At 41.1% G+C, this 15,756-nt stretch overlaps 1 protein-coding gene across 1 annotated transcript in view; it reads right to left on the bottom strand.

Annotated features, from left to right (window-relative positions):
• Positions 1 to 201: 201 nt before the first annotated feature.
• The window catches only part of LOC128718685 (roundabout homolog 2-like), a 28,919-nt gene continuing 13,364 nt past the window's right edge, over positions 202 to 15,756 (bottom strand). The window contains exons 2-3 of the mRNA XM_053812304.1: positions 588 to 888; positions 202 to 483 (exon numbers count right to left, since the gene is read on the bottom strand). Coding sequence (XP_053668279.1) covers positions 202 to 483; positions 588 to 888 — 583 coding nt within the window. The remainder of the gene's footprint in view (positions 484 to 587; positions 889 to 15,756) is intronic.

Genomic DNA, 15,756 nt, shown 5'->3' with positions numbered 1-15,756 from the left:
TGTAAACAAAAGCCGCGTGTACCGTCCGTAACCCGTTTTGGGTTGATTACGAGCTAAATGTTGTGGAGTTTGGTGAACAACCTTTATTAAAGCCCGTGCCGCAGCCTGAAACAGTTTGTTGTATTTCAATTATGGCGCTTCTTGGGCCAATCCATCGGGCAGGGGAATTCAAAAGAAAGGTACCTTGACGTGGCACATAGCTCACTGGGAATGGGTGGACTTATATTTTACCCTCCCATTGTAGGCTGCCCCCTCTACCGTATGCCTGCCATCAATTCTTAGCGTGCCACCCTGGATGATTGAAAAGCGCCCGTTACCGCCGGAAAGGTTGATATCGGTCGCATTTTTCATCCAGCGAATCATGGGCGTCGGATTACCGCTGGCACGGCACGGCAGCATAGCAACCGTGCCTCGGGGCAGTGTTTGATTAGCCGGTACGATCTGCAGTATCGGGGGTGGATTGCTGTCCTCCGATGTAAGAACCTGCAAGAAGGCGCACCAGTGTACACGATTGAGTGATAACGTGGGGGGTGGAAGGCGTTAGAATATGAATTGAGAGCCGTTGTTGAGCGTCGTTTTAACCTTACCTGTAAGTAAGCCCTGCTGGTCGTGGAACCGGCGACACTCAGCGCCGAGCAGATGTAGTAACCATCGTCATCTTTCTGCACACCGCGAATCTGAAGTGTCCCCTGTACCGAAACCTGCATATTGTCGTACGTATTGTTGGGAAACATGAGCGTCTGGGAGCCTTCCTTCGTCCAGAACACGGATGGCTGGGGGTTGCCTGAGGCGGTACACTTGAACGATGCCACCCCGTTCAGGGCCGTCTTCTGATCTTGCGGCTTTATCAGGAATGTTGGTGGAATGGGTCTGAATAGTCGATGGCAGCTGATGAAATGACGCGAGATTAATGTCGGATTATGTTTGGTGATCCTGACGACGAATCAAGATGTAGGAAATTTAGACGAATGCCTAGGATTTTGTACACCGCATTGTTCCAGATTATTCTAAAATGTTGGAGAAGAATAGTGCTTATTTGAAAAATTGGTCTATTCTTTAGAATTAGTTATTTTCTTTGGAATTGGTCTACTCTTTGGACCAGCAATATGTTTTGAATGTCTTATAAACGATCAATTGATAATCTATGTAGTATGTCACTGATATCTGAAATGTGCAAGTTGTGTTTTATGGCAGTATCTTATCCTGTTATCCGACGCCCTTTTGACAGTCTGAATCTTTTGGCTTAGGTCTCCAAACATATGTGGGCATCCAAATGAATACGGACAAAAGGTTAGAACTCCCGACAATTAGTAAAGCAGGAGCGTCAATATTTCCACACAGAACAACGCTTGAACATCCCGCTTTCTCGTCTGTAGGAGAGTGCATCTAACCCCAGTAAAAAAGGTCGTGATCGGTGAGGCGGCAGTGTATTACGATCACTCCACTATTGCATTCGTCGTATCGCAAAACGTGTGAGTTTCCGCCGAACTCCTTTCTATTCTTGATCTCCAACTTTCGGCATATGGACACTAGACACCAGTGCAATATTCCAATATTAGCCTCACTAGTGCGCAGTACAGTACTTTTTTATGCAAACTGGATCTTTTAAATCCCTCATCATTTTAAAGGCTAATCCTAGAGTTCTGTGTGCTCCATTTGCTGTTTGCTACCATCTGGAATACGTCTTTACCGGCACAACAACCTCAAAAAGAGCAGGATAGTCAGTTCTGCGTACGAGTAATTGGTCCGGATGGGATTTTGGACCGGTCCTTTCGCGTGAAGGCCGGTGCCGTTACTAATACACACCACCGGGACGCTCCAATTCGACACAAACTTAGACATAAAATGACATAATAAGTCATCTACTGCGAGTCCATCACAGCAAAGACTCAGGTATATTCAGGTGTCGTGAAAGGAAATACAAGAACTTCTCCAAATAATAGCTATGTAAAAATCTAAATCAAAATAGAATGGACCACCCTCGGAACTACCTTATTGAATCATTAAATATGCCTTTGGGATACCAATATATAGCAATATGGGACATGGCCCTAATCGATTTAAGTGCCTTTTTGACACTATATTGAGTTAGTTCATAAAAGTTTTTGCTTTGTAAAAATAATAAACACTGTTTTGATGCTTGTAGAAGTTATTTTATCAGAAAATAGTACAATATAGAGTCACCGGAGCCAAAATAAGGCCAACGACAGATTGCAGAGACAATTAACAAGGAGTTTGTTTAGCAAAACTGGGACTGTCTATCAACAAATGACGAGCATATTTGAACTGCTCAAGCTTGGGCAAAACATTTCCTAACACACTCATAACGCTATTGATCGAAGTTGGCATCGTTTATTTAGCAACGAAATAATATTCGCATCGCGTGCAAGAACAGTCGATCGTCGATTCGTAGCGAGTTTTGTGCATTTCGAACGGGAAGCATTTCACCGCTCATTGATAACCAATCGACCACAACGACGTCCCCAATAGCGTGCCGCTCTAATTGAACTAGCATAAATTTTTCAAACCGTAACATCCGGCGGGAGACTAGTGCCGGGGACCTATGTTGCGTTGCGACCAATCATCACCCGGTTGAATTCCGGTGTGTGTGTGTGTGTGTGTGTGTGTGCACTAAATGTGCGTGCGTGTGCGATTTCTACAACACGGCCGGGACACACACACACACACAATTCGTGATGCCATTGAATAGCGCGGATTTAATCAAATTGTCTGCTCGTGTCAATTTGCATAAACGATGAAGTCACACTGCTGCCGGACCCGCTGGATTCGACAGGGGGTTTGGAGTTGAAATTTTAATCAATTTAACAACAATCGGAAAACAAATCACTCGACAATTACCGGTTTTGCGGGATTGCTTCGGATGTACAATTATGACATCGCGCGGTACTCATCGGTTCCGCGCAGTCCCTTTTTGCCGGTGGAAACCGTTTTGCTGCCTCGTTGAAAACTCCAATCAATCATCGTCCCGAGATGGCATCGTTGGCGGCAGAAAAGGGGGGGCGAGACCAGTATTGGGCAGCTAGGGGGTTGCAGAAGGGACATGATTTAGTTGCGTCTAAATCAATGACCCACCCCTTTGGTCGCAGTGACGCACAAACCATAGTGCTCTTTGGGTGTTTTTCGATTAATCAGCCGAGTTTCCAATCCTGTGGGAAATATTTTTCCTCCAAAAAACGTTAAAATGTACCCTAAAAGAAAAAGCTTCCAAAATCTTAATCTCTTGTTAAGAAATTCAAACCATCGAACTTGGGATAGCTTCTACACCTTTCCGAACACATAAAGAAATGGCTGGGCAAAAGTTAGTCCCATGTCCCCCATCGATAGCAGTCACATGTATCAAAGTCATCCCGAACCACCCCCCCAACCCTCTCGGTACGGTTTGGTTCCGTTGACGGCACGGGACCGGCTGGGGAACGGCCATTATACGAAGTAATTTCCTTTCACAACACAAGTGCATGGTGCCGTTTTAACAGATGTCACCATAAATCTTACGTTTCAATGCGAAACTGTCTGCTAGTGCAACTATAAATTCTACTGAAGGGGAGGGTGCCCTAATGCGTTCCATGCGGTGGGGTGTTTTTTTTTTTATAAGAGCTTTACTGTGCTACTTGTAAAAGGCAAGCAAAAAAAATTGAATTACCTTGCTTTATTGTACTAAATTCACTTATTTCGTGTATTACTTCCAGTTGATTTCTATTTTTCTTTACAAAAAAACCCTTCTTGATTTGCAACTTTTGCCCTTGTGAAACGTATTATGCACCCTTGCATTACGAAAGAATGCAATTTTGCGTCAAACGGTTGTAAACGTTCCGTCCGAATGGCAGTCCTGGAACGAGTTTTCCCCCGTTATCGAACCTGCGGCGTATGATTTAGCAATCAGCCATGCACTTCGATGGATTATTTTTATGACACTCAACGTTTCGAGTGTGTGTGCGTACACACATACACATTAGGAATACCGGTACCCTCAAAACCGTTTGACATGCAATTAAGAACCACTTAACGACGTTTACAGAAGAGGTTTTTGGCTGACGTTGTTGAAGCAAAGGATGTTGTGGTGCACACGTAGCGAGGAGGGTTTTACACTGCAAACCCAACGTAAGCTGGGTAACGTAAGCGCAATCGGTGGAGGTTGATTTAATTTGGCTTTTGCAACCAATTATCGCTTGTTTTCTGGATGAGATTGCGAACGCAAAGGAAGGTTAGTTCCGGGTGCATTTCGGTAGCTCAACGAGCGGCACTAAAGGGTTCGTTGTTTGCAGTAATGCTGGAGCTGTTGATTGCCACCCGGAATGTTGTCAAAATATGAATAAATAATTAATAACACTTAGTAATGATTTATAATGTTCTATTTGCTGCTTTCCAAGCACTAAGCATAAAATGCAAAATAGCAATAGCGAATTATCCACTACATATGGTGGATTTAATAGTTGCCATCTTTTTCTCCTCGGGCAATAGCATGAAAAGCATACATTAAACATCAATTACCGCGTGGTCGGTGGCCACCAGTATATCATCGAGCGGGAGAAGAATATTCGCTGATAGTGTTAGCCAACCGTAAGACGCAACTAGGAACAGACGCTAGGTGACATAAAAATGGGCAACCCGCCGGTGGGAGCATATAAATTCCTGGGTGCGCTTCTGTGATGTGAAATTTATTGAAGCCATAAGCGGAATTTATAGTGTGTTTCAGGCTACAGCTTAGCTTTTTTTCGCTTGGAACGGTTCAAATGGTGCAAAAAAAACAAAAAATGTCGAGCGTCTCCTTACATTCCAACACGTTTTGTTAAAATGAACCATTTCGTAGCGACAATATGGGGTTTTTTAGACGCGTATCTCCTTGAGGGCGTTTACATTTTTATTCTAATTTTATTATCCAAATTACTTACGGTAGCACACAGCTAACAGCAAACGAATAGTTTAGATAATTTATTTTATATTTAATGATCTTCTCAAATATTTTTTACGACACGTGAGTGAAGGCTTTGCGAAGAGTCCTTATGGATTTATATTTTTGATTAATATAATGTTTTTTTTTTCTTTTTTTTCTTGTTTGTTTGTTCTGTAGTCAAACAGTTATTTTTATTTTTGTGTCATATTCCGGTCTTTTGATGCCTTTTCGATTTGTTTTCTATTCTTTTCCCTCATTTTATACATTATTTAAGCTTTAAATAGTGTTTTTTTGTAACGTTTGAAGTGTTTTTTAACATGTTTACAAACATAATGGTCTTTTAGTTGACTTTTTTTTTATAAATGTATTGTAATTTACTGATTTTACAGCAAACACACACACGGGCAGCAGAATATGTTATCCCCTCATCCGCGGAAATGAACACCGTCACACGGACAGCGTAATTTGATTTACAACGGCAGTCCACGGTTCTGCGTACCATGGTTTCCGGTGGTAGGTACCCATGGCCATTAGTTTGGGAAGATTTGGTCGGGATCCGGAAACGCAATCACCCATCCTTCGCCCGTCGTCAGGTCATTACGCGAAGCATCGTTAGCGTCGCTTTTTGGTACAATTTCGCAGGCTGTTCCGCTGTTAGGAAAACGAAGGATCTGAAAGGACACGCAACCCGTGGGGGTTGAAGGATGTAATTACGTGTGAAGGGAGTCATGTAACCCTAGCATCGTATTGAGCTGTAATTTGAACTTGTTTTTTCCACGATGGAATAGATCTTTAATCAGATTTGGATTTAAATTTTACTACAAGAATTTAGATGTATACATGATATTTATGATATAATTCTATTTTAGACTAATTTTTCATATGAAGATATAAAACCACATCAGCGAAATAATCCTCGACCAATATCGAGAAACGCAAAACAAAAACGAACATCTCTTTCGGAAGAAGAAAGTTCAAGTGAAGGGTCATTAACGCCTTATATGCAAAATTACATCCTTATCGAAGATGCTATCCTCACAGCGATGCTTCTCACGATCTTGCAGCGCAGCGCGCCCATCCGATGGGGGTGTTGGTCGAAATAATTGGCACCACTCCGAGCGAGCGAGGTCCACTCCCTCACGGTAAGCGAGTTACCGAAAACGGTTCCACTTTAATTGGGAAGAACCAAACGGACGGACGAGATAATTTCTTCCCCACGCAACACCCCTCCACCTGAGCTGAAAAAAAAATCATGATGCAAAAGATCGTGCTAATGATCGTGGCACGAAAAATGATAATCACGTCCCCAAGCCGGGTATTTTTCGGTGTGGACATTTCGTTTGAGGATTAAGGAAATGTTTGGGGATCTTCTTGCAAAACGAACATGGAACTTTGTATTGCGTGACCGTGTTGTGTAGGTGGCGCTGACCGGCGATGCGATTATGTTTTACAACGTGACGAAGCGGCTGTGAATCGAATGCGTTGCTAATTTGATGTTATCGTGATCGATCGGTACTGCAATATTTTTTTGAGCGAGTTTTGGGACTTTAATTTTGAATTCTTACTCGCTCAGTTTAAATTTAATATTTTTGTCAAATAATTTTTCATCTTGTTCTCATTAATCTTTGTACAGCAGCAGCCGCTGTCCGAGATATTCGATCCAGTTCCTCGACTTGCTGCCACTTGACAGATAAAGAAGGGGAAAAAAACTACACAAAACTAACGTAAAACCTGAACATAACACCCAAACAACGAGGGCAAGCTCTCCACAGCGATCTGAACATTTGATGACGCGTTTGATCAACGCCTTCACCGTTCAAAACTGAAATCCTCTTACAAAACATACTTTCTCACTTTGGCCGAGGAATGAAGAAGGAAAGCAAAAAAAAACACAAGCCCATTAGCGTGGCGCACTCGACTTGTGCCCACGGGTCCGAATGACAGGTCACAGGTCCGCCACACCGGTACCACGGCGAATGGATCAAATTCCATCGTGGTAAATGATTTAAATCACTCAATCAAAGGCTTCCCGATGCGCTTCACTGGTGGCTAGAAATTGATACACGTCGCGGACCACCCAGCGCCACGTTCCGCGCCAGGCGCATTACGAACTGGTTTTTTTTACTCCGCGCTGACCAAGCAGAAGGCGGACGCTAATGTTAGAGTGACGCCCCCGTATGAGGTTTTTTTTTTTTGCGTTTTCTTCGTTGGCCGCACCGGCTATGGGCGGTTTAAATTTCTCCGTCCAAACTTGTCCTCTCAGGCGGAAGTCGGCGGCTTTTGACGTGACGAGGTAAAAGTTGAAGGACTTGTTCTCGGAGGGGCGAGTTGCAATAATTGTTTTTATGTAACTTGTTCGGGTGCTTCTCTTGTACCGTGGAGTGGGAAAACATAGAAAATGATCTTTCTTTTCCTACTAACTTCAGCATAATTTGGTGAATGTAGCTGATGATAATAAAAAAAAACATAAATTGAAGTATCGTAGAGCTATCTGCGGGATGCCAATTAAATCAAGCCATAAAATTTCGTCTTGAACTTTATTGTTGCTCATCGGACCATAAAAAACAAACCCGTAACAATGTAAATCTCTTTGCCGTGAACAAAAAGGTACAAGGTACACTTGTTATTGGATTGAGTCGTGTGGAAAAAAAATCTTCCAGACCTAATGTATTCAAAATTAATGTAAAACAAGTAAATAATTGCCATTCATTTCTTTGCCATTAGTCAATTGCAGGAGTTGTTTAAGAATCAAAAACGGCTTTTTAAAGTTCTTTATTAATATATTTATTTACTTAAATACAATTACTTCAGAGATGCACTTCTGGGGGCACTTTTAATCATTGTTTTGCACCACCCTTAATGGTAGAAGCCATTTTTATGATCGTCACTAGACACTGGTGCAGTAAATACAGTCTGTTCTGTCCTTCATCGTTAGCATCGAACCAACCACTTTCTGTCGGGTTTTTTTTTTGTTGTGTTGTAGTCTATTTTTCAAATACAAGTCTGTTCCGCAATTATTTTCCATCTCGAAAAACAGCAGACTGGAAGACACTTCTCGAGCGAGGAGCTCCAAAGGGAAAACTGAAGAGCGAAGCAATAATAAAAATGAACGTAAAACGATGTAACTGCAAGGATGATTCTTTGTTGTAAGTATTTTTAGTGTACGGAAGAACTCCATTATTACTATAGTGAAATGTGGTTCACATATACATGACATTTTTTTTTATTAAATGTTAGAGAAATGTTAAATTTTATAGTCCTTTCAATGTACTTCGAAGACTTTCTTTGATTACCTAATTTTAAATGGAATGTTTCCGCTACTTCTTAAGCTAATGAAACGCACGGCATTTGTGTTTCATGTCCCACATCTAGCCTTTTGTCTACATTAACACTGTGAAATGTAGGACATAAAATGATCTAAATATGCTTGGAAATTCCAGTGAAATAAAAAAGAAACATAGGGGCCACTTGTGTACACATCATCGTTCAAAGCAGCGCTTCACAATCAGTGGACAGGACATCAGGAGCTGCTGCACAGTCCCCGACAGCCTTCAAACAATAATGCGATGGCAAGTCCCGTGAGTAAAGCCTTCCTCGCTGTACTTCGCCTTTCCGCAACCAGGAAACAATCGCTCAAACAATGGCGCCATATTATGTGGACGGGAACAGAGAAAAAATACCGGACCCCATACCCATACCCAAGGTAGTAGCGCAGACGGCCAACCCTGTGGAGCCGGATTACTTATTCAGAGTAAAATCGAGCATGGAAAGTATTACTTCCCATCGGCGAATGTGTGGTGCGCACCGTGTTTACCCGAGGCGTACATTCACGAAGATCTATAAAAGATGGAATTTGTATCCATGCAGATGACATTCTTTGCTGCTCGGCGAGTAAATACAATGTTGCGGTGACGATGCTATCGCTTTAATATCTTTAAGCAAGGAACTAAATGCTTGTTGTTGTTAAACACTTTTTGGAGTAACTAATAGCAGTATTTTCCATTAGAGAGTTTGCTTAAAGCGATTTGCTTAGTTTGAGTATAATGTACAGCTCAATAGAATTAAGACAGCGAAGGAGAAGGTATTTGTAGGGTCAATGCTAGTAGGTAAGGTAATTGTATGGTCTGCGACTCTTTGGTGGCTCTTTCACTGTGGCTCTTCGTCGAATTTTACCTAATATTTTAGCTAACTTTGAACTCTATTACCTGGTTCATGGGAATATTCAAATAAATCCAGAATATTGTTCAAATTTTCCCTCAGAACAACGAGATCTTGGGATCTTTCGATATCCATCGGGTTCGGTTGTCTCGATGACTGATTTAGTGGACATTTTTACATGTAATGTATAATATACTCCAAGTATATTGTACATTACATATATACTATATACTACAAAATTTAAGCACCAAATTTAATGTATTGGCTCTTTTAAGCTAATTTCATTTGTATTTTTATAATCTTTGGTCCTGGGAGAACCAGGAGATTGCTGACCGCTGGATAAAATCATACCTGGACCGACGGATCCTTGTGTAACAATAATGAATGTAGGTAAGTCTTTAGATGGTCTTTAAGACCTAGTAAGAAGATAATATTAACTTAAATATTTCTTTAAGACCTAGCAAGTCTCTCGACCATGAAGAGTGAAATGGAGAAGATGAAAGGAGAGATATATATGAGAAGTTTGATACCATGTATCGCTATTTTAATTTGGAGACATTAAACCTAAAGGGAAATTTCTGTTAAAAAAAAATATTTTAGGGGAGTAATTGATCAATTTAGAAGCTCCGAGGTTTTTGTGAGGTGTTGAAGTAAATGTTTGGAAATGGAACATTAAAACATTAAAGTGCAATCTATTTAGAATTAAAGTTAAATCACTCAACTGACATCACGAATATGTATAGAAGTCTATAAATATCTTCAGAAGTCTTTTTCTCAAAAGAAGACTTTACCCCAAAAACCTTGTGTAACTCGTACCACAATACGATATTTTGTAGATGTGAAATGCAAATATAGATCTATTAGAAATTAATTAAAAGTAGTATAAAAGCACATAAGCACATAAAAGCAAGCAGCAGCAAAAGTAGTATAAGGCAAGCAAGTAGTATAAAATCTCTTTAGATATTAGAATACAATATATTTAAAAATACCGATGTTTTACAACAAACCCCACTAAATATCATTGTCGAATAGAAAAAAAACTGGGATATCGATGAATAATCAGATGCGAGATAGAAGTCTTATAGCTTCTAATTGAGTAGTAAGAACAGTAGTAATAGAAACCCATTTTATGCAAATTATGCATAATATTAGACTTGTTTTTACTATGCCTACTTCGCTCTCAATCAATTCTTTACAAATCGGTCAGCAGTAGCTACAACATATCTCTTCCACATCCTTACGCTAAACGCTCGATATCATTAGCTGCCACGATAATCATAGTCATGATCATAACTGGTCCCATCATAAATGAGCGTACAGCTAGGGGGCAGGACTAGGGAACCACAGCGATGACCGTACGAATATGCTCATTTCAGCACCACATAACCGATACGGACCAATTATTCCAACATTCCCGAAGATTGCACCATTAATATGCCAGTAGCCAAACGCTGATTAATTCTTTACGAGCCCGAATCATGCAGGGGACCAATCATGCGGCAATTGTTTGCCCCGATGGTAGTGTGTGGGTGCTGGCTTTTTTTTTGGTTTTTATTCTGTTTGCTACCTACTCCTCGGAAGGACGCTAGCGCTTCATATCGCTCCTATCGATCGATCGGAAAAACAATCCTCCCTATCGATGGTTCCCAAGTAAACAGGCGGAAGTTCTCATCGTATGTACCCATAGTGTACCCGGTCCGGCACGTTGTAAACAAATAATCAACGTATCAAAATCAACCCAAGGCCAACAACTACCATGCAGGAAATGGATAAGCCCACAGAGAGTGCGTGAGAGAGAGAGGTGAATGGATAAACGTGCTGTGAATATCTTGCATGGACACTGTTCAAATCGATGGACCCACCAGCGACACCACGATGTGTGCCACGACAGCAACCTCCGGTAAGACACATTACTCTTCTCGCGCTCTGAAGTTCTCATCCCGTTTTGCTTTCCATTCCGTAGGTTCGGGCCAGTAAATGGAGCTGCTTTAGGACCCCATTTCGTTGGGCACACCCCAGCCCCTGGTGGAAGGAGTTGCTTTGGAGCATAAATTTTCCTCGATTGCAATCGAGTTCCTTCCTGCGCCGGCCATATTCCCTGTAATGACTTTTCCCCGCGGCGGCACCACTGGATTTTCTTTCTTCGCATACAATGTGCTGGTGGGGGCATTTTCCACCACCGAGCTCCCCCAGAACTCTTTAAGAAAGCAGTACAACAAGACAAATGCTTGTAGCACTGAATGGGCGCACTATTACCGGAGAGTATTTATCGTCGTTCATTTTGAATGTCAAACTGCTGCCAGCTTTGGAAGGTAAGGTGGATTCCTCGCCGTAATTGTGGTGAAATGAAAAGTTGCAACACTTTTCCGCAACCTAAAACGTGGGTAAAACTTCGCATTGATCGCCACATTGCCAAACGATACGGTAACATTAGCTGGTTGGTAGGGAAAAGCGCACCATTCACGTCCACACCGGAAGCTTGGCCATATGCAAAAGGATCGTGACGTGGATTGTGGAGTGTGGAGCCGGCCGGTGTGTTATTCCTAAGTACCAATAAACCCGGAACCATGGTGGGCCAGGAAATCGTTCGTCCGGCGCTGTTCAAATACGATCCGTACTTTGGGGCCCATGTTTCCCATCCTCCCGCCAGACAAAAAACAAGAGTACCAGGCTTGCGGTTGCTGTACACAACCGTCCTTGTGCTTAACCCCCCCCCCCCCAGAGTTTCCTCGCGCGGGGCGTTATGGTGTGTCATGCAGAATTTATGATTTACGGACGAGTAATTCAATAATGCAAGGATACAAACCTCCGGCTGCGTCCATAATCACAGACAGAAAATGGCAAAATAGCGAACCTCTATTTGGCTGTGCGTGTGTTGGCACGGAAAACAAACCCGCCGGACAGGGGACGGCTTGTAACGGTCTGGGTTCGGTTCGGTGGCTTGTTTGTTAGCCCTATTATGTTGTGCTGCGTTACAAGGTTGGATTATACTACCATTCTGCTGGGATGCTGGCCAGGCGAAAGTATTTGTTTTACAACTCTCCCCAAATCGGCCTGCATTATGGCCCGTTGAGTTATTAGGTTGCGAGGGATGATGGGAATCGATTACTAATAAAACATTATAAGCCCCCAAATTCGAAAAGCTTCTGTGTTTTTATGTGGTTTTTTTAATGTATCCTCTAAAACGGTTACTAAATACGATGTTGTTTGCGGTTGTTTTTCAATTCCTTTGTTTGTTCCTTCATCTCTTTTGTTGTTTTATTAATTCCGCGATAAATTAATGGTTTATGCCTGTTCAGTTCCGATTCTTTACTTAATACTCTGAATTGCAGAGTAGTTTGGCATCATCCCATTTGGGTTTCTGCGATATGCAACTGATTTCAACTGATCGCTTATGGATCCCTTTTTTTTGCTATATGTCTTTCGTTCCTGGACATTTTATAATAATCATATTCGTGTTTTATATTCATGTTTATAGTTCATAAATAATAAATAACTCAATCGAGCAAAAAGGTAATAGCCTTCATGAGAGGGAAGTCTAAGAGAGCGGACTTAAACGGTTATGGTACAATAAAGTTTCTGCAGTAAAATACGTTCGGCGTGAGGAAATATTTGACGGTTTTGTGTTTTTCATGCTGCATTATTCATAAATTTAGTTAAACACAATGCGTCAAAGCAACCAAAGATTTTAAGTTCATTCTCAAGATGACCTAAACATTTTTATCCCTATCTCCATCTTTGATGATATTTTGTCTCTCCAAGTAAAAATGAAATTTTTCTTCTTGTTGTACTGGTGAAATGTAATGTTATTTCGTTTACCCAATGCCCAAGTATGTCGACTCAAGAACCTTGGCGTCAGGCTTGTTTGGGGCATCACCTTTCGTTATCTTATTGATACAGTCGTTGGTTCAGTTCGAAGGATCATAGGCCTTATAGAAAAAGAACTCACATGGGACTTTTTTGATCACCTTTGCATCAAGGTGCTCTTTTGTCTGTTGGACAGGACGAGGCTGGAATATTGCTTAGTGATCAGGTCTCCCTCAGCAAGGATAAACATCGATCGAATCTGTTAGATCATGGACTATTATATAACTTTTCTTTATTACAAAACACTTAGTTGAAAGACTAATGAATAACATTCAACTGTACGAAACACAACTTGACGGCTAGGCGAGAATCACGCTATCACTATCCCTGACCCAGGCACGCATCACTAGGAGACCGATCGTTGTCCCGTATATTCCTTGTCCAGGGGTAGGCAACCCCGAACAGGTGTAGAGGTCTTTCACCAGATAGGCTTTCCGCAAACTCTCTGGCGAACTTTCCTTTGGCACTACACTCTTGCCCTGTGGCCTACAGCACTGCTTGAAGTTCCTTACATTAAATTTTTCATGGATTTTTTAAATGGTTTTAAGACATTTTTTTTTATTTGTTTCTACTTGACACTTGTTTGCTGTCTAGTTCTTCTGTATTTCACGAGCAATGATATCCGTTAATATTTTTTTAATGTTAATTTAAATGTGTAAAGTAGTATCCGTGTGCTATAGTAATAATATTTTCTCGGCTTTGTTTAAGTTGTGACAAGAAAAATTCCATTATTATGAACTGAAAGGTTTCTCAACTGACACACCGATTTGAGCTTTAATGAGAATTAATTTAAACTTCCTTTATTGATATTGATATAAAGCTGAAGTTCCAGAAAGAAGGAATAGTTTCAGATCTACTTTCGCAAACTCCAGTTCAAATTGAACAGAATGGAGTATGGGATTTATAACTTTGCTACTGGAACTCAAAATTCCTCTATTTCATTATACGATCTGAATTTCTAAGGTCTAAGCAACCTTCTAGGTCATGCCTGCCATTTCCGGATTACTAGACTTATTTTTACCACGTAGCCGAATAATCAGTCATTGCTACCAATTCACCTCCACTGCCCCAATTTCCGTGATTTGAGTGACCAACCGTGATTTGAGTAGCTCTTCTACTGAATTTGTATGTCCACGGTTATTAAAATAATAAAGTTTGGTAATACACTAGCTCACAGACAATGCTTTCGCAAAAGCCAACTGGGATTAAAATGTTCTATACAATTCGCATAGTCGTTCATCTTTCCTTGCGCCAGAACGAGACAAACGATTAAATGAAGTATTTATGTGACTTTTACATTAGCAAGAATTCATAAACTTTTCAATTTAACTTTACTCTATAATCCATTTATCTTAACATACGTTCCGGTACAGTATCGTTTGCACAGTAAGCTTTGCTTAAAAAAAGATTATAACCGTTAAGAATCAAAAAAGGTTTTATCAGCATCGTTGATCTTCCTGAGCTTTCGAAACAAAACAAAAAAACAGAAAACAATGAACTTTTAGAACAAAAAAATGTGAAAACTTGGCGCGAAAAATGGAAGAATCATAACATCACCACCTTAGGGCTTAAAAGATTCACCCGGCAACTATAAGGACAATCCAACGGGCAAGCAATAATAATGCAATTTAAAACTTCACCAGGTGCTGACACAGAAAGCTCGCACTTGTCTACCACGACGGTACGGGCACCGGGCACCGGAACGTTTATTTTCTTTGTCCAGAAGGTGCTTAATGCAAAAATCCGGCGTGCAGTGGCAGCAGCACCACCGAAACAGCAGCTGGAAGGTGAACAGTTTAAATCCACCCACGGCACCGACCAGGTGGAGGGGAGCGTTAGTTTTCATTGTAGATGTCTTTTCTATCCCTTGAAAGATGTTGCTGAAAAGGCCGTGGCCCATGCCAAAAGGGAAGGAGGGTATCTCCATGGGGAGAGGGGGAGGAATTATGCAAATTGCATCCGGGAAAATGTTGCATTTCCACTTAAGGTTTTGCCAGTGGCAAACTTTGCATCCGCCTTACGGTACTACAGCTAGTCCCAGTAGTAACACCTGCCGGAAGCCACTGGAAGGAAAACGTCCGCAGAATATCGATCTTTTGTACTATTGTCCGAAACAGTTCCCTGAGCGAGCGATCCTGTTTGGGGGAGGAGGATGATGGGGTGCGTTCCCCCGGGGCAAAACGATGCTTAATGTTTGGTCATTGCAAAATCAGGCGAATGGAGTGTGGGTTCATTGAAATGCAAAGCCAGCACAGTTTTGGAGAATATAAAATATACCGCACACGTACCAAAAATTATGTTGTTCTTTCTTTTGTTTTTTTCAAAGAATATAAAAAAAATCAGAACGACAATACGTAGTTACGCGAGCAGATTGAAACGTAGAAACGTCATTCGTTAGCTTGATAATTATTATCAAAATGGACCTTATCATGTTTTTAATTGATTTGCTGCTAATTCCTATTCAACCATTTGCTGTATTTCGTTATATGACACTCTTGTAGTACATATGTATTCTTTTCTTATATGGAATATATTTGTTGTGTTAGACATTATCGTAAGGTAATTGTAATATAAGTTTATTTTTCTTACACTGAAAAATGTTCAAACCCCAGAGTCCGTTTGGTGGCCCTGGTGGCATTACCAATGGAGGCGCCTAGTGCTGTAAACGAGTTGATAATGTTAAAACTAGTTAATAAGATTAGTTAATGAGAATACGAGGCAGTTGCGAATCAAGGGGAAAGTGTCTTAATTTCAACTGGATCAAGTCATCAGGAGATCAAGAATGTATCAGATGTCAGTAATTTTATTAAGTTACGTAG

Source organism: Anopheles marshallii, chromosome 2, assembly GCF_943734725.1.
Source record: "Anopheles marshallii chromosome 2, idAnoMarsDA_429_01, whole genome shotgun sequence".
NCBI lineage: Eukaryota > Metazoa > Arthropoda > Insecta > Diptera > Culicidae > Anopheles > Anopheles marshallii.
This window is presented reverse-complemented; position numbering and strand designations above follow the sequence as displayed.